Raw genomic sequence first — 24,837 nt, forward strand, 5'->3', positions numbered from 1 at the left:
TCCATTGAACGTCTCATCAAAGCTGATATGAGGTTTAAAGGTGATTCAACACCATTTTAATCTGATAAGTTGCGCTTTTCTCAGGTGACTTCATTAATGTATGTGTTACAAAATAGCTATCCGAAAGTATTTCTTTCTAACCAATTAATAAGAAAAATTAAAGAGTATTTCTTCAAGTTTTGTTTACGATAATTTATATTGTTTTATCTGCGTATGACAGGCAGGAAAAGAGTACAGTTCTATATGATAACAACAATTTACAAAATAACCGAATTAGGAAATTACGTATATCCAAACCAGCTACTGGAAAAAGATTTTTGTTTTATGGATGTTTGTTGTTTATTTTAACATTTCAACTGATAAATCCGTACTGCCCACCACTAAAAGTATATTACAACATTAAGATAAAGCACACTAACAGCTTTTCGATTTTTTTTTAAAGTTTTTCCTTTTGTACAACAACAATAAACTTCCTTGTTTTGTTAATCAGTCACTCAAAACAAAAGAAATATCAATGGTGTGGATATAGTGTTTGTGTGGAAATCAAATCTGTTGACGTTTTGTTGGTGATTAAGAAGTATTAAATAAGACTTACTATTGATCCTAATACACGATTGAACGTTATTTGAAAAGGCAAGTATTTTATATTATGTGAATTTATTATTGTAAATGTCACATAATCTTCTCGCACATTATAAGTGAGGACATTAAGTGTTAAGTGTATAGTGTTATAGTAATACTATTAATTAAAAATAATGATAATTTTTAATTGGATTACATTAAATTTAAGAACAATAATTTGATTTTAAATGTAATACTAAGTTTCATATCACATGCTATAAAAAAAAAAAAGAAAAGTTGTTTGTCGTCTTTACGCTATTTTTATGAGGGATGAATGTACAATCCATCGAGAATCACAACTGGTGCTTCGATATTAAAAGTAAGAAGACTATTTCTCAACGATCTATTTTTTAAAAACGTTATATTGATTTTAAGAAAAAGCATCAATAATAATAGTGAAATTAATAGTAAGAAAAACATTAATACAATTAAAACAATATCGTGGGAACTCCAGCGCAAGCAGTTTCTGTTAAAAGAAAAAAAAAGTTAAGTTGAAATCTTATGTTCTTAAAATATTTCATAAGAGAAACAATGATGCACAAAAACACTTTTAACTTGACACAAGATTTGTTATTGCGAGGACTATGATTCTTGGTGCAAAAAACTATTGGAATTGGTGCACGGGAAGATCGAAATATCGTTTATTGGTGAAAGTTAGAAGGAATTAAAACAATCTTAATTAATAATTATACTACAGTGGACTCTCTTTATTCACCCTCGTTTTAACCACCTATCTTCCAAGAAATGAAATACTTTCGGTATCACCTTTGCTCGGTACTCCAAAACAAAACGTGTTTTTTCTTCGTTTAGTAAATGTGTTTATAAAATTCAGTACTGTAGGCTACTTCATTCAAGATTATAAGTTCAATAGTACTTTTTTTAAAAAAAAAGTTTTGTGCTTTTCTTCAATCAATACGGATACACCATAAATAATTATTTGGTTTGTGTGATAGTGTAGTGTGGTTTATTCAATATACATTATTTCGTTCACCTGAGTGTCACTGGTTTAGCTTGTGGTCGAAGTTTCTGATTTTGGTAAGTGAAATTTATTGAATTATAACATTATTATCTTTTCTGAGATGGTATTCAATTTAGGGACTCTGAAATAGTAATTTTTCGTTTTAACCGACTTTCTCGTTATCCGAAAAGGTCCTGGTACCTTGGTGGTCGGTTAACATGAATTCTACTGTACATGACAAGTACATTTTTTTTTTTTTACCGATTTTGTTACATCTAGATATGTGGTCAGTTGAAAAATGTCTTTAATTGATCATGGAGAAATGTAAATAAATATCAATTTTATTTTGTACCAAATTCGATACGTATAGATATGTGGTCACTAAAAAAATATGTCTTTAATTGATCATTGAAAAACGTAAATGAATATCAATTTGAACTTAGATTTATTAGCACTTTAAGGCATGGAAGAGTGAAATAGCAATAATTTTTTGACAACATTCATTATTACAATGCTGGTAAATATCAGACTTTCTCGGATTGCCAGGAGTACTTTATACTGCGAGAAGAAACTTCAATGTCTGCAGACATGAAGGGAACATGCTTTGTTTCCATGGCAAACTCCTGGTTCGTCATATTAATTAGATTTCAAACTTCTAGGAGGACTTTTTTCTTGCCGAACTACTTTCAAACATGAGTTCTTGCTGATCACTGAAGACCATCCTTTGAACCTTGAAGTACACTCATGTCCAAAAGGATTGTCGCATATCTATAACTGTTTTCTTGTAAGAATATACTTTGATAACAATTTTGCTGTGTACTTTTAATACTGATACTTCGTGTATAATCAGGAAATGTATATTTGTGGTAAATTTCATAGGAAAAGAATAACAAATACGAAAATTAGAAAGAGTAAAACAAAATGTTAAATGGACAAGAAAGTTTTATTTTTGTTTTATTGTTCTTATTTACTGCTCTTTCGACATGAAATTTTCCACTTACATGTCTTTCCCGATTATATACATACTAACATTATTAGAAATGCCGGGCCAATTCGTTATCAAATTATATTCCTACGACGACATATTTATAGACATTCGACAATGATTTTGGACATGAATGTACTGTACGTGTAGTCCATTGTTCCTATCGGAAATCCAATGCAGTCGACAATCAATTTGTAGCCCTAAACTTCATGCAGGTCCTTAATAGTGTCAACAGTAAGTTTCTGAGCATTGTTCACAGACTCTGCCATTGATATATATAAAGTTTTTACAGGAAGTACTAGTACTAATTTTCACAATACAATACTACGGCATATATCCAATTCTGGAGGAATCAATAGTCCCGTTGTCTCATTATACACTTGAATAAGGTAAGGATATTTAAATAAAGTTTGTTTCATTTCAGTAACGAAATTGTTAGCTTTATAATATTTCGATCACACAAATTTGCATTCACGGTACAATGTGTCTGCTATTTGATACCTATTTAGTGAGAATTTTTTAATTGGGTGGACAAGGTTCTTTTTTGTGGGATTTGGTGGACATAAATGTCGAGTTTTCAACCCCAAAAGTCATCTACTAATTTGTAACATTGTTTCAGCAACATCTCACCAAATTCTATGGTTTGGTGAAGCATCAAAAATCAGAGCCCCCGTTTCTATATTCTGTTTCAAGCAGGGTTCCCAATCGATCGATATTTTACCGGCAAAAAATATTTTTTGTCTGGCAGGAGTATGTATTGCAAAATTTAAATTCAATTATTCGACTGTTTTAGGATTGTGAACGGGAACCAGTGCTATGATTTTTGAGTTGGCAACCACAGTGTAATGTCTTAAACTATTTAGGTTATATTTTATTTTTTTTTAAATCAATCATCTGCTTTAAGATAATATAATGGACATTTTTTCGTTATATGGTATGCTGAATATGACTTTTTCAATTCGTATGCTGGTATTCTGTGTTTTTAGCTATACGGATATGTCTTATTAAAACTAGAGAACATTCTACATACTATATGATAGGAAAATATTGTGGTTTAAGTAGTATAGGGGTGAACTGATCGCACTTTGGATTTTGACCCTTGTGCTACTGGGTCCCTGCTCCAGGAACCATGGTCATTGGCCCGAGGTCAATGACCTAGGGATGCCTAGAACCATCCCTCCATATTTTGGTAGGGGCACGTTGGTCCAGCCCCTAAATTTTGGCAGGGATACGTAGGACCCAACCTTAAATTTTTGAAATTGCCAAATCTAAAAATTTGGTGTGGTAGCCTAGGACCAGGCTATATACCTCTGTAAGTTTTGAGGGTTCATCTCGTTCAGTTTCATGTGTAAAATTGGCAAAAATTAAAATTTCGGAATGTTTTATCTAATTTATCCCCTTTGATGAGGTCTCATTACTTTATATGGTTATATGGATATGTACAGGGATCCATCCCCTTTCAGAAGACATAGGCACATTGGTGCACCTCTTTGAAAATTTGTGCGGGGTACATTGGCCCACAACTTAAATTTTGGAAATATCCAAACTGAAAAATGTAGTATTATAGTACAAGACCCCAATATGCATCACTATAAATTTGGGTGGTCCACCTTGTTCCCTTTCATGGGTAAATAAATTCCAAAAATTAGTACGCCCACATGTTCGGTTATTGACCCAATTTACAACGATAATGTATATTTTGTATGTACTACTAAGTATTGTTTCTATTTACGGACAAAAGTGCTATTTAAAAGAGCACTAGCGGTTAAGAAGAAAAAGAAGAAAATATATAAACAAATAATTTAAAATATTTTTATATCGATATATTTGTTGTTTTCGTTGCTATGACAACTTGTTTTTGTTATTAAAGTAACTAGAAAAAGATAGAACGAAGAACCATATTCTTAGAATTGGATGTATATTATTTTAATGTGACAAATACGGTATATGTTGAAAATTTTATATATTCATAAGTGCCTAACTGTGTTGTGTGATTCATTGTAATTTCGTGTACTTTATAAATATTCAATATATTTGGAATCAGGGAATGTAACGGAAGAATTAACGTTATATATATGGTGCCGGAACACGGAAGACCTTGAGATTAGTCAGAAGTTTTAGTAAACTATCTCAACATCATGGATTACATTTTACTACGTAATAAAACAAAAATATATCGAAGAATTAAAATGAATGCCAGTACAGGAGTTGAAGATATCAATATTCGAACAACAGAGACTTCAACGGATGTGATGGATCTTTTACAACAGCTAGGACAGCAGATGAATTCCATAACACAGCAAATGAATTCCAGACACAAAATTTGGAACAGGTGGATTTCAAATTGGATTCCAGATTAGAACAAGTAACACAAAATTTGGATTACAGATTGGAACAAGTAACACAAAATTTGGATTACAGACTGGAACAAGTAAAACTACAAATAGGACAGCAGATGGATTCCAAATTGGAACAAGTAACGCAACAGATAAATACCAAACTGGAAATAACCGACAATAGGATAGAGCAGATTGGAGAATGCAAAAAGAGGCATATACCATCAAAGAGAAAATCGGTACAGCAAAGTGTAATCCTGATCCTCCCCTCAACGTAGTGTATGAGGAACATAGGAGAACTGAAACAAGACCCTGTGAAGAAGACAGAAATTCATCAAAATGATATTCTGAAAGGGAGGGCACCATCTCTAATATCGAGGACGAAGAAAGAAGACCACGTAGAAAGAACTATACACACGTAAAACCTAGACATCCAAGGTATTTTAGTAGTAATAATCGCGTGACATTTAATGAAATAAAATCCTTAACTAAATTTGGTGGTAGGTCTGAGGACATCCCAGCGAGTACCTTTTTAGAAAAATTTGAAGAAGAATGTGAGCTAATTGGTATAGATAAGGCTAATTTCTTCAAAATATTGCCACATATTTTGTTACTACCTTTTCGGTATGGTATAAAGCGATCAGAGGTAGTCTGCGTAATTATTCAGATTTTAAAAATGCGCTGTTAGCAAATTTTGAAAACGATTTTATGTTAGCATACCGGAATGCTCAAATTATAAACCGACGTTTTGATCCTAAAGTGGACACAAGTCTTACAGATTTCGTAATTTCAGCATATAATGATTTAAAACAGATCAATCCACATCAGTAGGAATCACGCATTATTGCATCAAATTATTATCGTATCACATATTATTATCGTTTAGGCTACTGCAAGTATTGATCTCTTCGCAGTGTGTTAATTTTAATCACTTAATAATGCTAGTTCAAAATATACGAGAGTCGGTCTAGGTTACAAGGTAATCATAACATAAATTAAGCTAATCATATTCCTGTTCGAAATATCAATGTTAGAAAAGATTATAATTATAATACGAGAGGCAATGTTAGATTTTCTCGTAATGGCAATACGACCGAACCTAATTTTAGAAGAAACAGAAATAATAATCATACAGCTTTTAGAAATAATGTAAATAATCGATCTCATTCTTCACGTACTCCCAGGTTTCGTAGTAATTACATATGTGGCAAAAATTTTCAGAATAGGAACTAAGGAACTGGTGAAGTAAATAACTTACAGGACTGTACTCAAGATTGTGCCATTCAATGCAACTTAATCGAATCATTTGGTAATGTCACTTAACCTAAATGTGGTTGACGTGGAATGGGTTAAGCCACGTTAGCAATTTATTCGCAAGAATATAAGAACAATGATTTAAACTTATATGATATTGCTTCAAATCCTTTAAATGATAATAATTACCTTTTTCGTTTGAAGGACAATTATATTAATGTCTAGTTTTCAGATTAATTCTTAGTGTAATCATTTCTTTATTGTGTGATTATTTTTTGTGTATCAATTGGTTTTTGTTTTGTTTCACTTTGAATATTGTAATGATTTTATTGTAATTTTTACTTCGTTCACATTCTATGCAATCACATCTATGCATCAATACAAAATATTATCTATCAAATTTATGCTGATTATGCCCGAATAAATAAAACATGTTATGTTGTATTTTAACTTGCACCGACTTTATTGTTAATAAGTATAAATGGTATTGAATTAAAGAATTTATTTAGGACCTAAATAAACAACCACCATATTTTGAATATGTTTTTCTCACCGATAATTTTATAAAATTAAAATAAAATTGGTTATTGGACAAATATAAGAATGATATTGAGATAAGATGAAGATAATATATTATTTCATGAATTGTAATTATATATATATATATAAAGGCTATTCAAAAAGTAAGGTAACTAGGTATATGAATGTTTAACGGTCCAGGATTCTTTCTTCAATTGTAATTAATTCAAGAAGTCGTATTGTTCGGGGGCCATACATATAACGATAATGTATATTTTGTGTGTACTTCTAAGTATTGTTTCTATTTACGGGCAAAAGTGCTATTTAAAAGAACACAAGTGGTTAAGAAGAAGTAGAAAATATATAAAGAAATAATTTAAAATATTTTGTATTATATCGATATATTTGTTGTTTTCGTTGCTATGACAACTTGTTTATGTTGTTGTTAAGGTAACTAGAAAAAGGTAGAACGAAGAACCATATTCTTAGAATTGGATGTATATTATTTTAATGTGACAAATACGGTATATGTTGAAAATATATATATATATATCCAAAAGTGCATAACTGTGTTGTGTAATTCATTGTAATCTCGTGTACTTTATAAATATTCAATATATTTGGAACCAGGGAATGTAACGGAAGTATTAACGTTACAAATGTATTCCCCTTGATGATGTCTTATTCCATTATATGGTTATATGGACATATACAGGCGTCTATTCTCTTTCTTAAAATATAGGAACATCGATATTTCCTTCTTAAAATTTGGCAGGGTTACATTGGCCCACTCCTTAAAGTTTGGAAATTACCAAATTTAAGAATTTGGTATAGTAGTGTAGCATCTTAATATATACAACTATAAATTTGGGTGGTCCATCTCGTTTTCTTTCATGAGTAAAAATTACCAAAAATTAGTACGCCCACACGTTCGGTTATTGACCCAATTTATTCACTTTTATAAAGATTTAACACGTTATATGGATATGTACAGGGTCCATTTCCTTTATAGAACATGTAAACTTTGATAATCCCTTTTTAAATTTATTTGCGGTACATAGGACCATTCCTTAAATTTGGGAATTACCAAATAACAAAATTCGGTAAACGTTCTTTAGGACCCGTTGTAAATTTTGATGGTCTCTTTTGTTTCCTTTAATGGTATAAAAATTGCCAAATATTTAAATTTTGAAGGTTATTGATCTATGTTATCTTCTTTGATACAGCTTTATTACGTTATATTATTATATGAATGAGTACAGGATTTATCACCTTTTATAAGACTTAGGCATATTTGTGTGTCAAACTTAAATTTGGGAGGGGTACTTTCCTTGACCTTTAAATATTGGGAATTGTTAAATCAATAATTGGTGATTGTTCTTAGAATATGAATATGTATCATTGTAAAAATAAAGTAGGCGGTCCAGCTTTTCCAATTGTTTGGGTAAATAATTCTCAAATATTAATATGGTCACATGGTTCCAGAACATTGGTACATTGGTGTGTTCCTCTTATATTTTAGAAATACTTAGGACACTCCTTAAATTTGAGAATTGTCAAAATGAATTTACGTAATATACATTTCTATACATTTCATTGGTCTTGATTATCCCTGCCTATGGGAAAAGAAATTTAAAAAATATAAACGTAAGCAATACGTTGTGCCATGTGGAAGGTGTTCGATTCATATTATTGACCTTCATGAGGTTTAACACTTTATATGAATATATGGTTGTGTGCAGGAATTCATTTCTTTATAGGGCATATTGTATATACTTTAATGCTCTTTTTTAAAATTTGTTAAGGTACTCCTTAAATTTGGGAGTTACTAAATAACACGTTTGTAGACCCCAGGTATGTTTATTTCCTTGTAAGGTAAACAATTGCCGGAGGTTATTGACCTAATTGATGTTCTTAGGTGAGACCTAACTACAAAATATGATTATATGATTAAATACATGATTAATTCTAAGACTGAGGTATATTGATGCACTTTAGGAGAGGTACCTCCTTTAAATTTGTGAATTGTGATAAACATACGTATGTGAGAAAATTTGTATATTACCTATACCGTACACTACTTACGAAATACTGTATTTTAAGAAAGAGAATAGACCCCTCTACACATCCATATAACCAGATAATCACCATTTAATAACCATGTAATAAGACCTCATCAAAGGAAATAAATTGGGTCAATAACCGAACATGTGGCGTACTAATTTTTGGCAATTTTTTGCCCATGAAAGGGAACGAGGTGAACTCTCAAATTCATAGTGATACGTACTGGGGTTCTGTACTATTATACCAAATTTTTAAATTTCGTAAATTCCAAAATTTAAGGGGTAGGCCCATGTACCTATGTCTTCTGAAAGAGACATGCCCTGTACATACCCATATAACCATCTAAGGTATTGAGACCTCATCAAAGGGAATAAATTAGATCAAAAATTTCCGAAATTTTAATTTTTGGCAACATTTTACCAATGAAACTAAACGAGATGGACCCTCAAAACTTAAGGAGGTACATAGTCTGGTCCTAGACTAACATTCTAAATTTTAGGTTTGGCAATTTGTAAAATTTAAGGGGGTCTACGTGTTCCTGCCAAAATTTAGGGGGTGGGCCAACGTAGCACCGCCAAAATATCGAGGTTATGGTTCAAGGCATCCCTAGATCATTGACCTCGGGCCAGTGACCATAGGTCTTGGAGCAGTGACCCAGGGGCACAGGGGTCAAAGTCGAAAGTGTGATCAGGTCACCCCCATACTATTATTTATCTTATCATGTTTATCGCTCGAACTTCGGAATTGATGGGCATATTTTAGAGCAGGCGATTGATTCTGAATGTCCTAATTTTAAAAGAAAAGTGTTAAATTTACTGTAGAAAATGAAATGATTTCTTTGGTTTTACGTCGCACGCTTATGCCGACTAGGCTAAAGGAGATGGTAATGATGAGAAATGAACGAAAATCGTGGAATGAAGAAAGTAAGAGAAAACAGGAGAACCCCGAGAAAGACCATGCACACGGTGTTTGACCACCACAAAGTTCACTTAGCAATAGCTGGGATTGAACCAAGGACCCCATGCACCAGAGGCGAACGTTCTGCCTCTTAGCCACCAGGCCCTCAAATTTACTGTAGTATAGTGTATATTTACAGCGTATATTATGGATTATGAAATTAGACAGTGTACTTGATTAGAAGTACAATATACTGAGAAATACCAGCAGGATTTTTTTTAAAAAAAAGAGAGAGAGGAGGCAAAAGGCAGTCCCACATGTGAAGTCACGAATATACGCACCTTGATGCACATAATATTTCATGCAAGACAACTTTTGTTGACACATGTTACAAAACTTTATTAACTACAGTAAATACAGTTTGTAAAAGAAATAACTGCATCACTTGCTAAAGGTATGGCAGGACATCTAAAGAATAACAGTAGTTACTTTTGAATAGTGATATGCATTCATAGATTTTCATAAAAACAAATCTCGTGTGGTTCCTCTTACACAGTCTTTTGTTTTGTTGTTATTTATTTCCACTTTTTATCACCAGGTGGGTCTGTTGTTGGCTAGTGTTGGTTGAAAAACTGCATATGCAGTTCGGGTGGAGATTGATAAAGTAATGCACATTGTTCTTATCGCGTGATTGTTTGCCTGATTGGTGTTGCAGTGTTTGCTTTTATAGTGTCCTGAAGTTTATAAATATATAAACAGTGTATTTAATGCAAATAGATTGTTTTTGATTTGACGAATCATGAGCTTGAAAGACACTTCACGTCGCAAGCAAGGACAAATATTGGCCCTATACAAGAAAGGAGTAAGTCAAAGAGAATTTGGTAGAAAAGTTAACGTTCATCAGTCTACAGTGTCAAGAATCATCAAGAAACAGCTAGAATTTGGACACTGTTCGCTTAGAAACAGGTGTGGAAGGAAGAAGAAAACATCTGCGAGGGTTGATCGAAAGTTGAAGTCACTAGCGTTGCAGAAAAGAAGCATGAGTTCACGTCAACTGGCTGCACAAATGGAAATGGAGTTAGGTATTAGAGTGAGCCATTCAACAGTAGTGTCTAGACTGAAGTCTTTTGGATTTGACAAGAAAATGCCGCGAAGAAAACCGCAACTGACAAAGAAACATAAGAATGCAAGGAACATTTTTGTGCAAAGGTACGAGGAATGGACAGAGGAAGACCGGGATGTGTGATTTTTTCGGACGGAAAGAAGTTTAATATTGTTGGAAAGGATGTTGGAGTGAAGCTTTGGATGCGTAGGGGGGAGGAATTAAATGATAATTGTATATCTGAGACACAGAAGTTCTCAGCAAGTGTTATGTTGTGGGGTTGCTTAACATCGAGAGGAATTGGAAAAATTGAAATTTGTAATGGTTCAGTTAACAGCGAAAAGCACATACAAATTCTTGATCATAAATTAATTCCAACAGCTAGGACTTATTTTACAGGGGCAAATCTGAGCAAATTCTACTTTCAGGATGACAGTGACACATGCCATCGATCTCGTTGAGACAATAATTGGTTTAAGGAAATGGATATAGAGAGAATCAGGTGGCCTTCTAATTCACCAGATTTAAATCCTATCGAAAACCTGTGGCATATTATGAACAAGAAACTGCGGAAAAGGTATTTTGAAAACAGGAACCAGCTAATGGCAGCAATTGTACATACTTAGTACCACGATTTAGACACGTTAACATGCCGCAATCTTGTTCACAGTATGCCCAGAAGAATTCAGGCTGTTAGGAAGGCTAAAGGAGACCATAAAATATACTAAATGAAGGGCAGTATTAAATCTGATGATATTGTGTTATTCAGTCGCTTGGAAATTAAGAAAAAAATATGTTTTCTTGCTAAATGTTACCTTATAAGATAATTCTTTCGATTAGTTTCTTGCAAACTTTTTGTAATATAGTTATGTGTGTTCTAGAGGTACTTCATTTTACATTAATTTTGTAAATAATTGTAGACAAAATGTGTTTGAACTAATTTAGTAGTTAACATGCTGGTTAAATTTTAAATATGTTGTGCTGTATCATACAATTTATATGACCCAAATAAGAAAATTTATTGCCATAAATCTAAGTGATGCAGTTATTTTTTTACAAACTGTATATTATATGCTGTCGTTGGAAAGTAAACAAACCTAATATTATGTTTTAGCATGTATTTCAAAGAATCGAACTTATTTCGAAAGTCCAGGGCAACAATTGCATAATAAATTAATGATGACTTTGGTTTAATAGCAACATGTCTCAGATCTAGTATGCATACGCTACTTCGGTGCGAAGTTCGATCCGAATACCCATTTGGTTCAGAATTTACGCTAAGCTGTAAATCCCAATCTCAAATAGTTTTGATACTATAAGAGACGAAAAGTCTCCAATCAATACTTTTTTCAGTTAAAATTTACAAAGGTCATGGTCAAACAAAATGTTATATCGTTGCAAGTTCTATATTAAAAATCCAGCATATTTGCTGCAATTTCCCTTGCAATATAGTTTTCTGTTTATAATAAATCTTTACTATTCATAAAAATACACACTTTACATGTTACGTTTCAACCTTCTAACCAAGATCCTCATTAGGCATACACTCCATAACCAAAATCCTCATCAGGGTGTATGCCTGATAAAGATCTTGGTTAGAAGGTTGAAACGTAACATGTAAAGTATGTATTTTTATGAATAGTACAGTCTTGTTGAGCAGTTCAGTATTTTATTTCTGTTCTTATTTGCAAGACGTGCAGCAATGTTGTGTTGTCAATAAATCTTTAAATTTTCTTTTTCGTATTTTCAGGACTGAAATATGAGTGTCTGCGTACTTTTCGTATGTTGCTTATTTTTTCCTACGACAGTAATGCCACAAACTATTCAGTATCCTCAGCCAAGAGACTCAATGCTTCTTACAAGATTCCTCGGAGATGCTTATCTAGCCCTCAGAGTTGTAGGAAATCTTGCAGATGACCCAAATAGAGTGGAAAATCATATTAACAACGTAAGTATAGAGACTTATAACATTAGTCTAATATACAGTACAATGAGTGCATATATATATATATATATATATATATATATATATATATATATATATATATATATATATATATATATATATATATATATTTATGAGCAATTGGATTTGAAACACCTGACGAGTAGCATGTAGCATCCTTTTTGGTTTGATAATGCCGCATCCTATTGAAAACCTATACTGCTTTAACATCACTGAACAGCCTGCCGTAAGCCACGAGAATTGGTCGGAGCAGTCAAGGGCAAGCACACCCCTGTTGACAGCATGCCAGATGTGTTTAATGGAATTGAAGCTGGTGCTCCTAGGAGCCTAGGGAAGATTTTTCATATCTGTGGAATGCTTATCGAATCAGTCAATCACAATCCGGGTGTGATGGGTTGGATCATTGTTTTGCTGTAAGCAGAGATCACCTGCAGTGTATTGGAGGCAAACAAAGGTGTGAACATGATCTGCTAGTAGGTTCCTGGAATGTTCGTTGACGTGAGGGACGTTGTCAGATTTGCTAGGAGTTCTATTTCATCGTACCTGACAATACTCATAAGAGGTTACCACCACCAGGGCCGCCCACAGGGGGGATGTATGGCGCAAGCTGCGCCATTGAGAAAAATTTGGGGGGGGGGGATTTTACTCTACTTTCGAACTAGCAATTTTACTGTCGGAATAGCATTAAAACACGATTTTGAGAAGCTAATTTTCAAAAATTTTCCGGGTGAACCTCCGTACCCCCTGCTTCGATACTCGATGAATGAAGTACCGCGCAAGTAGTCGTATGAAAGGAAAGGTTGGTTCGTTTTAAGAGAGAAGGGCCGCCCACAGGAGGGATGAATGGCGCAAGTTGTGCCATCGAGAAAAAAATTGGGGGGAATAAAAAAATTGGGGAAGAATTTTACTCTAATGTCGAATAAGTGATTTTGCTGTCGTCAGAATAACATTGGAACACGATGCGATTTTTTTTTAAAATCTCGAGAATGAATCCCCCTACCCCCTGCTTAGAAACTCTATGAATGAAGTACCGCGCAAGTTGCTATATGAAAGGATGGCGCCAAGTTCTGGTGAACAACAGTTACAAACACTCAAGGAATCACTTTCAAATTTAGATTTGAAACTTGCCTATGTTGTCTGTTGAAAATTATAAAGTAGTTTGACATAATTGTGAGCTAGTGGTAACCATACAGACAACAGCCAAGTTTCAAATCTAAATTTAAAGTGAGCCAGTGAGTGTTTGTAACTGTTGTCCACCAGAACTTGGCGCCTATTTTTTGTGATTTCAATTCTTTTTAAGGCTACTCGTACTTGGCTCTTTTACAGGAATGTTTTTTGTTGGATATCACTTCTTTTTGTAGGCTAATTTCGAGGATAACATTTTCTTTTGGTATCAAACTCAATAACTTGTAACTTGCGTCTTACTTTTCATGTACAAGGGAATTATACCAATATTTTGTAAAGAAAAAAATACTACTACTAATTGTAAAAAAAAAAAGAATACCTGTGCCATATACAGTGTGTAAAAGTTTTTATACCCTTCAATATCCTTATAGAACATATTTAGTATTGTACACTACCAAGACTACTAATAAAAGTAATGCCATTTTTATAATTACTATTGCCCCTACTACTACTACAAGCATTCTATAATACTACTACAGGAAATAAAAACAACAACAAAAATAACAATTACTAGTACTATAAAAACTACTTCTACACTGGGCAATTGTTTTTAGAGGACTTGAGTTTTGAGGAGGAAAGAGATTATTAGTTTTTGGGGGGAGTGCGCCATCAGCTTTGGAGGGGATGGGCACCCCTGACTACCACCACCGGATTGAACTGTACCATGCTGCCAAAAAGGGTGCATTACCTTATGTGGTTGACGACGAACTCGTACCCGGCCATTGGTATGCTACTTTGTTCCTCTGTGAAACGCTTGCTTCTATACCCCATAACAAGTGCTTCTGTGGATGCTTCCTCAGTATAGCTGCTTACACGTTATTGTTGCCCAGTATTGAATTGCCAAGTAAATTGCTGTACTGTGGCCCGTCTATCAGCCTGTCTATCCGCTAGTCCACGGCGACGCCTGTTATCAGCGTGAAAGTTGACCCTGGCGGCAATAGTTTTCCCCGACTTACGGTATACTCTTATGTGGTTGCTCTTGAAAAGTTCAGTATCTGCACGACTTCAGATATGGACTTCAGTTCAATACGTCTGGCTCCGATAATCTGCGCTGAGAGACTCATGTTTTACCCATTTTGTAGTCAATTGTTAGTTTTAGAACTCGTACGAAGCGTGACATCCTCGTTGCAGCATGTAACGCTCTCCTATTACATTCACAGCGCCAAGCACAGTCGATTTCCCCATAATGTTGCTTTTTAAATTCAGTTGTTCATGAGTATCTAGATAATTTGCTATACATTTAATTCAAAATAGTGACTCTTGTAGGATTATCGTAACTTTAATGGAAAAGTGACACTACTGAAAATTGTTTGTTATTGACATATGAAGTATAAATGGTCCTAAAGACTCGGATAGTTTTGTGTAAAAACGTTGCACGTGAAGGTAGCCACCATTACTTTTCTCCCCTGCAACGAAGGAAATAACTCTCATTTGTCCACCCATGTTAACATGCAGCAGTGCCAATTTTAAACTCTTCTGTGAAGTTGATGATTGATATGTGCCATTTTCCTACTCAAACCATGATTTATACAGCGTTTATAGTGGCTGAAACACCCGTTCTAAGGTTTATGCAAATGCATCATATTTGAAGGTAAAGAAATGAATGAAATAAATAAATAAGAAAGAGTAAGGACGTCGGTGTTGTCCCTGTCAATATAATTAATTAAATAAATAAAATGAATGAAAAGCAAGCTATTTGGCCTTATGCCTGTCAGTTTCTGGATAAGCTGACATGTCCCTTCTTACTTAAACTTGGGTTTTAATGTCATCAAGATTGTTACCAATCACCTTGACAATCCCAAAAGCTATAGATTCAACACTAATATCGATCATTTTGGACATACTATTTTTCCACCCTCATCCCTACAACCCAGTGACGATGTGGCTAGAGTTGGACTTGAACAACGCCGGAATTATTACCATTGATCTCAACGATCCGATACATGCAAAAACTTAAGTTTCTTGTCTTCGAGCTCTGAACTTCCTTCGAAATGAGGGGCCGCGGTGGCTCAGTGGTAGAGCATTCACCTCTAGTGCATGGGGTCCTTGGTTCGATTCCAGCTCGCGCCAAGTGAACTTTGTGGTAGACAAACACCGTATGCGTAGGTTTTCCCGGGGTTCTCCCGTTTCCTCCCACTTTCTTCACTCCACTATTTCATTCATTTCTCATCTTTACAGTCTCCTTTAGCCTTGCCGGCATAACCGTGGGACGTAAAACTCAAAGATTTCATTTCATTTCATTTTTTTCCTTCGAAATGAAATCTTTCAATTTAATGTTCCATGAGTATGTCCTTTAAGATAAGGAAGTTGGTGTAACTGCTGCAAGTACTTTTCCAGTTATCACAGGTATAGTTATGGTGCAATTCTATCGTAGCGCATTGTCAGTTTTATTCGAGAAATTTGTGTAGCTAAACACATTGAAGTTTCCTTAGTAATTTCGTGTGTGCTATGTGTTATTTGTTGCAACTTTTGAATTAGTTATCTTGTTATAGTTATTCTTTATTAGTTAGCTATTAGTTGAATTAGTTATTTTATATTTTGTTCTTATAGTCTCTTCATGATCTTTGTTTTAATTTTTATAGCTTTTGTATGCTTTAATGTATTTTTTGTAGTACTTTGATCTGAAATATACTTTTCAAATACATTTTATTATGAATATTGAATTATAATATGTGTGAGTTATCACGAAAGATATAAATAGCCTTGCTGCTAACGTCGCTATTAATCTATTCATTCTTTCTTTCATATACTTTGAGTTTTATTTATACTCTCTACGTCTTTCCATGTGCTTGTGGTAGGATGTTTTCACATATGTTGAGTTTAAGTATGATTCATTCAGGTTTTCTATCTTGTTTTCTTAAAGAAAAATATATTGCAAGGAAATAATTGAAGTGCTCTCTGCAATAACAAAGGTAAGTGAAAAATGGAAGTTTTGAGTTACAAAGCTTGTAAATTTAAAGTGCAACTTGGTAATTAACAGGAGTAAATGTGTGCATATATGCCTATGGAGAAAAGCACATGGTCTGTGCTTTGGAGCATAAAATAACAAATATCGAAAGTGCTGAATAATAAGAAACGAAGGTAGAAAATTGAGCATTTACCTTGTTATTGCATAACCTTAACTGTGGTAAAAAGAAAAAGGACAGTAGGAACACATAACGACGTGTGTGATAACATTTATGTATTGCAACACAAGAGGATACAAAATATCAACAATCTAAACGTTGTAGGCAACAAAATCCGGAAACTGCACTGTCCTGATCTTTGTGTAAAACACCAAATCTCAAACTTCTATTTCAGATTCAGAATCCAGGAGTAAGGATTAAAAAAAAAAAAAAAAAAAAAAAAATCAGCAGTGTTCAGCACGTTCTTGTAAAACTGCTGCTTGACAAGAGTAACAAATCGTAGAAGAGCTTTCACATCCATCTTCTTTCAATTCTTGATTCTCGGTTTGGCTGGTTTCTTAAGGAAGAACAGAATGGTGTCCAGTGATGGTGCCTGCACGGAATAATCTTTTTCTCCTACACCACTATACGTTCCCGAAACTGACAAAGATCCATGTGGGGGTTTTCACCCCCTTCCCCTTTGCCCGATTTACTAGTAAGTCTGAAAACCGGATTCGGATAAAATATTCGAATTACAAATCATTACTTTTGATTTTCAAATCCGACATCTGAAATCCGAATTTAAATCTGAATTCGGATATCAGGAATTCGAATTTTTTAAAACTCGAATATTCTAATGTTCAGGTTTTTCACAGCAGTGTTTAAATTTCTATATTAACATCGAGGAAAGAAACAAAACTCTGCATTTCGCTCTGATTTTGCTGTATTTATTTTCCAGAGTTCACGATTTATCTTTCTCTTTCATCCCTCCCGCTTCTGTCATTCTCATTCGACTGCTTCAATTTTGTCCATTTCGAAACAAAATGTTCAAGTATGTCTCCGTACCAGTGTTTTCACTTGAAGCGATCTTTGGAAACGAAGTTACAGGTACGTCGCGTCGTCTTCTCGCATCTACCAGTGCTTGCTTCATTAGCCGAACACAGCGGCGCTCTGAGTTATCCGCATCGGGAAACGGTGACTTAATGGAGATGAATTGTGTTTTTCTCACAACAGACGCTTCGAATATGCACTAGAGGTGACGGAAAAGGAAAGTAAGTCCACATGCTTTCTTTATCTATGTTTTAATCAGGAATCGAGGTAAGTCGACTTACCTTGTTATTGCCGAGGGCCCTTCAATTACTCCTACGTGACCTTCTTCTTTCTCACTTCAACCATAGGTTGGTAGGCACATGGAAATTTTAAAACTTTTCTCTCTCTCTTGGGAGAGCTGTTTTATAAGGCCTCTTCTTCGTAATTGTATCTAGATATTCTATTCTTGGTCCTAATCTTCCTGATTTTCCTTATGCCCTCCCCTCTATCAGCACAGTGATCCAATCGGAGTGTCGAATAAAATGGCCCAGCATGCTGTTTCTTCTTTTTCCTATTATCTTCATGATCTGTCGTCCTTCATTAGCTTCCTTTAGTATGTCTTCATTTCTTTTCCTTTCGGTCCATGATATGCGCAACATTCTGCGCCAACACCACATTTCAAATGCTTCCATCTTGGATATTTTAGATTTTCGTGCATGATATATCCTTTATTTTGATTTTGAGAAAGCGCTAAAAAGTTACCGTCTCTGCATTTGCAGCTAATATCTCATAGTGATCTCGAGAAACAATTTAATGTGTCGTGTTTTGGGTTGCCACGTTTTTTCCAGAAATGAAAAAAAGGAAGATCTTACGATTTTAAGAGGAAAACGGAAGGCATGCGATAATCAGAATTTACTTATAGTAAACACATACAGAATATGGTTTCACATAATAACGTGGAATAATTTTAATTAGAATGTGTGACAGTTTTATTTAAAACAATTGCAACAGATAAGACACAAAAAAGTATATTACAATTCCCGATAGAAGTTTATATGCTTCGATCCCACGTTATGTAGTAGTTCCTGGTCCACCAGTGCTGAAGAACACTAAATTTAAACCAACTAAGTATAAAACTTACCTTTTAATTGCATTTTAATGAAGACCTTGAATCTCTTAACAGTCTTATATTCTTTTTCATATGTTCAAAATTCCTCGCAGGATATTGTTGCTCAACTCAGTATATCACAATAGATCAAAACACTGATATAATCAAAGCCGTGTTCCCAGACGAAGTGTAAGATGCTGAAAGCAAATTATTTTTAAACATAAAGTTGGATTGTCGGTTAGATAGGAAATAAAAATGCAACTTGTAGGATTATCTCTCTGGATATTAAGTTACATCGTTGTGTGGCCTTGCTAACAGAGTGTGAGAAATAAGTCCCTGTATTTATTTATTTATTTATACTAACCTATGAAAATAATTCTAAAATGTTGAAGACTATAATTTCTTCTATTATTATATCTAAGAAATCGTTTTACGAGAAAAATAAAAACTTGTAATGCAAAACGTGCCAAAAATACTCAAAACACGAGGAAAAGGTAATTCTAGTCATGTTTCTTATCGCTCTTAACATTTCTTGCTTGTTGCAGTCAAGTCCAGCCTAAATTCGGTTGCAAGTGGCAGGCCAGGTTAACAACGACAAAAAGAAGACACTAATGTACTTCACAAAAGTTGCAATTATCTTCATAGCACGGAAGTAGCCAACTTTCTACCGGTTTTGAATAAACTGTAAAATGATAAATGGAAACGTATTATCTTTTTAAGTTGTTCCGAAATCTCACTAAGAGTAGACATTTTATCAAACAATATGTTGCTTCTATATAACCTATGAGTTATGTTTTAAACACTTATTGTAAATATGTCAGTCAAAAATCCACAAATTCACACAAAAAGCCAAATTTTCACCAGAAAACTAGTGATTAGAAAATATCGCCAGAATTGTAGTATTGCTTAGAAAGATTCATTATATTCTAATTATTGTAATCTAAATATTTAAGAAATTATTTTTAAAAATTCGAAAGCACCTAACAGTAAGCCATAGTGAATCATTATCTTAGTTGACATCCTTAGCTTGTTTCCTGGAGTAAGTAGTACTTGTCATTGTAACAATACTTCGTGCACGAAACTAGGACTTAGGCGGGAGACCCGGGTTCGATTCCCGGCAGGAGCTTACGTGATTCGGATTCCACGTTAATCAGTTGATCCCATTTCATATAGTCTCGCTGATGAAAGGGGCGTTAAACTCCAATTCAACTCAAAGAAACTAGGAAAAATAAAAACAACGTGCCTAATAATCTGAACCTTAATGAAATTTTCTGATAGTGTATTTGGGACCACTGCTTTGCTTTGCTCCGATTTTTCAGTCTTCTTCTTCTGCCTATTGTTGCTAGTTCTGGCTTTGCAGTGGTTTCGATTTTCTGGGCCTTGAAAGGACAGAAACTTTTTTCCTGATTTGATTTTGAGAAAGGGCGAAAAATCTCTAGTCGTTTTGTGTCTAGTCTCTATAGCAATTTCAAAGATGTGTTAAAGTACAGTTGACTGTTGCCAAAAGCTATTCAACCTATATGCCCACTGCGAATCTTAGTCCACAATAGGAGAACGGTCCGTCAGAAAACCATACAATTTCCCTTAGAAAAAGGGTGTGTGAAGCGTAGTTGTGTTCTTTTATTGCACTAGTTCTTGCTAGAGATGATATATATGCAGCCTATCTGATAAGATCCTCTGTAAATGATAACTTTTGCTAACACCGCAAGGTTGTCCAGAGGTGTCCATGATAATCTCAATTGTCGGCATGATCTTGGTGCTGGCAATCAAACTACCACTTTCGTAAACATTATCTTCCTGATACTTATTGTGTCCGCTCTCCTGGCTGGTTAAAAATTAGTATCGAATGAACTATGGAATATAAACTAGAAGTAAGAGGTGCTCTTAGTAAGAAAATTAGAAACGTAACTAGCTTATATCTATGCGCATCTCCTACATGCAGTTAGGAATCTAAAGCAACATGTCGAATGTTGTATTGTCTCCCGGTTATTACCCCAAGGAATTTGCTGTACTGTATGAAATAGAGGAAGGAAGAAGGCAAAAGAGAAGAGAAAGCCTGTAATTTCATTACCTCACCATTGGCTTGGATAGTAAGTGAGAAAATCCTGGAAAACATATTGTCCAAGAAAACTCCCTTTATCAGTCATGCACACGTTCAAATATTTACTTAGCGAAACCACACTATGAAAGAGTTAGCAAAATCCATGTAAAAAAATCTTTGACGTCTGTATATCTTCCCTAACCTAAACAAGTTAAGTGTGAGTTAAATTATAGTGCTAAGTCTGTAGTCTTGTAGATAATGTAGGTTAGTAGCAGTGTTGTTATTTCTCCATGCAAATCGGCCGTCTTGGGATTGCGATAGTATGAAATGAGACTAAGATATATATAGTATAGTCAGAGTATTGATAGAATATTACCACTCGATATGGACTTTGAAAGAAAACGTTGTCCGTTGCCATAGAAACCGCCGTTTCCAGGGCAACAGATCCTGTCACGGTTAGCCAATATTGAAAGAAAACAAAGTAAACGAAGAAAAATATGCAAAGTACTGGAGAGGAGTCGCTAAAAATTAACTTTCTTTAACGAGGGCGATTTACGAAACATCATCTACTAATTGAAGTCATGATTATTTTCCAATAGAGTAACCTCCAATAAACCTTTTGTTATTGTTAATTATTCCATATCGGACTCCCGAAGAAAACTCATCTAAACAACTTATTGACCGTGCCAATAGCGACTACTCTCAATCATGACTCCGTTTTCTTTCATTTAGAAATAGGAAAGAAAGAGAAGAAAGTAGAAGGGTAAAAGAAGGAGGTAGGTAAAGAAGAAAGAAAAGAAATAGGGTATTTTAATAAGAAACAGATTACTGGATAATTCCGGAAATATAGTAAAAGGTCGGGAAAGTCGTTGAAAGATGAATCATTCTAAATGTTATTAACGACTAATCAATTTTGGAATGCTTCGAAATAGACACATGTTCCCTCATACCACCCAGACCTAGCTCCAGGCACCACGATCATGGGGTTGCCCAGACCTAGACCTGGAAATGAGAAAAGTGAAATTTAATTCTTTGTACTGTTACTCTAACCGGTGATTGATAACCATCCAGCATCTGAACTCTGTTCTCTAGGATCGACCACACATATGAATTAGCCAAGAGGAAAAAAAAAACTTATTAACTCAATATAAATTTATGTATCGTATCAATAAAAGGTTCGACTTCCTAGAAGAAAGATGTCGTATTTAGGCTTATCCTGCTATTTTTGTTTCACTCCTAGAGCCGATTTAAACCATTAGTAACGGTCCTTCATGACCTAGGTTATTTACCTTAACACATATATTAAAACATGACACATATATTACAGATGTTAATATGACAAATGATATCACTAAAATTACTTAAATTAAATCTATCATGCATTCACACGCTCACTCACTCAGGACAGTGTATATATGTTTAAAGGAAACCAACTAACTACAAAGATACAAATAATTTATTACATCCATAGTGAAAAGAAAAGACAAAACAAATAATTATAAAGAAAATATTAAAAGCACAAGTTCTTGGTTATATATTAATAGAGTACATAGTATTATATTTTAGTAAATTTTTATATATTCAATTATATTGACAAATGGAAAGGAAAAAATTATTTACATGTATCATATCTTAGGCATGCTAAAACAAATTATGATTTGCGACATACGCAAAGAAGACACTTATTTCACTTAAAAAAAATTGGACAAAGAGGAAAGAAAAAACACTTTTTGGTGTATTAGAACTTATATGAGTCTCTACCTCACATTGGGTAATAAGATATTAATGATTTTGAGCGTTCAAATCACAAATCACGCACTACTCATAGTGTCCAAAACATTTCGCTCCATTTAACTTCGTTCGTGTTTATATATATCTCTATATGTATATATATCTATCTAGTGGTTTACAAAAACCATTCATCGACTATATTTGGTTTGTAACTGGTAACAGTTTATATCTGCAATCGCACACTGCTACGTCTATACCCATCTAGGGATTTCGAAAAATCACTTTCGCCAGAGGATGTTTCTCCTCTTAGACGGTCCATTTCCAAACTTATTAATTGGATAGTTTTAAGTTATTTATTCAACACTGGGACACGTCATGAGACCTTTCCTTAGGATCACTTTCGTATATATGTGTATATAATTCGGATTTTTAAAACGATCTCTCGCAGGTGTACGGAGTATAAAGGTTCAAATTGAGGATAAAAAAAAAACTGGTCAAGTCACAGGATACATATGCAGGTGAGAAGGATTCAAGGTACACTTTCCACAATGGTTTTTGGTTGGTAGTTCAGGGATAATATTCGTTATGATGTGGGTTACGTTTAGACCTGCCGTTACTTTCCAATACATGCCATTACAGAATTACATGAGGTATCATTTACATTTATTGAAAAGAAAAGGAAAATTACTTAAGTGCACGGCGGTATTCATGACAAAATCTACATTCTTATATACGTCGGAAAGCTCACTGGCAAACTATAGCAACCAATACACGTTTAGGGGGGACAGACACGAGCGCTCTTACATATATTCATAATACATTTAATATCATACTTTTACTTTAAAATCATATTCACATACTAATTACATATACATTTCGACGTATTCACTTCTCTCTCTCTATATATATATATTTAAATTCAATAAATGCGCACACATTTAAATTAATCACCCCAATAATAAAATTTTTTACAAGGTTGCAAACATTGTCCCAAAACAAATGACTTCCGACATTACATATGAAAAAGAAAATCGCTTTTCTAACTGATACCGCGCATCTATAAATTTTTTCACTTTTATATATTCAATTCGTGTTTAAATCATGAAGAAAAAAAAACTTTGTGAGGCAGGCACGTAACACAGAGCATTTCTAAAGATATAACTAGATAAACCAAAGTACAATTTCTGGGCCCAGGTTAACTACAAGGTAATTGAAAACCAAAACAGAAAGGAAAGTGACCAACGGATTACAAAAAAAAAAAAAAAACTTAAAACGAACGACGGTGAAAGAACGTAATCGAAGTGTCGTCCAATACTAAGTCTTTGTTCATTTCGGCGATAGGTCAAAATGTGATGGAGGACCCAATCACTATCTACTTTATCCATGAATCGTGTCTTGCAACGTCTCAGCTGGTAATTTCAGATCAGAGTTGTACGTTAAATAAATCGTAAGCAACAAGTTCAAAATCGGGGGGGGGGGGGGGTTGAAAATTTAAAAAAAAAATCTCGAAGTAAGAAGACAGAGAGAGAGATAGAGAAGAAGGAAGACGAAGAATAGGGGCGCCAAAGACTTAAGTGAGAAATAACTAACGCTACAAAGATAGAAGTCGAATTTCGCTCTCAACAAAATCCATAGCCAAAATATTCTTAACATGCCAAAAGGGTGGTCTACTCAAATACGTAGACTCAAGGGGCGCCCTGCTGCCAAGGATGCAAGTTCTGTGTCCATCAGATCCCAATCCCACAAGAGTTTGCTTGTAAGATTGAAATCCGATCCCCGTATCCGGCCCAGACCAGCAGGATAAAAGGAGAGGGGGAAAGGGACCATGGAACTGCGTCCCCAATTTTGAAATCTCTAAGTAAAAAAAAATATTCGACCCCTTAGAAAAACTAAGAAGGTTCGAGGACAGTAATGAAACTAGAATAGAAGTATTATCTAAGATATCCCTAACTAATGATTTGCCGAAATAAAAAAAAATTAAATAAACTGAATTTTGGATCGGTGATTTCTATGCCAAACGTCACCGATAGCTACCCTGCGCAGACACGCCACAGTCTGGGATGTCGTTAATTTCCCTCGTCTAATTAAACTAAGAAAAGAAATGAAAATACTTAAAGGGACTAGGGGGTCGACATCCGGGTACGCTAATAAATTTC

General features: G+C 34.3%; 1 protein-coding gene across 2 annotated transcripts in view; it reads left to right on the forward strand.

Moving 5' to 3' along the window:
* The first annotated feature begins 488 nt into the window (after positions 1 to 488).
* The window catches only part of LOC145694460 (phospholipase B1, membrane-associated-like), a 98,452-nt gene continuing 74,103 nt past the window's right edge, over positions 489 to 24,837 (forward strand). The window contains exons 1-2 of one of the 2 annotated variants that reach the window (XM_081770752.1): positions 489 to 633; positions 12,487 to 12,684. In XM_081770752.1, coding sequence (XP_081626878.1) covers positions 12,496 to 12,684 — 189 coding nt within the window. In that variant the 5' untranslated portion in view covers positions 489 to 633; positions 12,487 to 12,495. The remainder of the gene's footprint in view (positions 634 to 12,486; positions 12,685 to 24,837) is intronic. The other variant, XM_081770743.1, reaches the window with a different exon arrangement.

Source organism: Thermobia domestica, chromosome 1 (genome assembly GCF_964235325.1).
Source record: "Thermobia domestica chromosome 1, izTheDome1.hap1.1, whole genome shotgun sequence".
NCBI lineage: Eukaryota > Metazoa > Arthropoda > Insecta > Zygentoma > Lepismatidae > Thermobia > Thermobia domestica.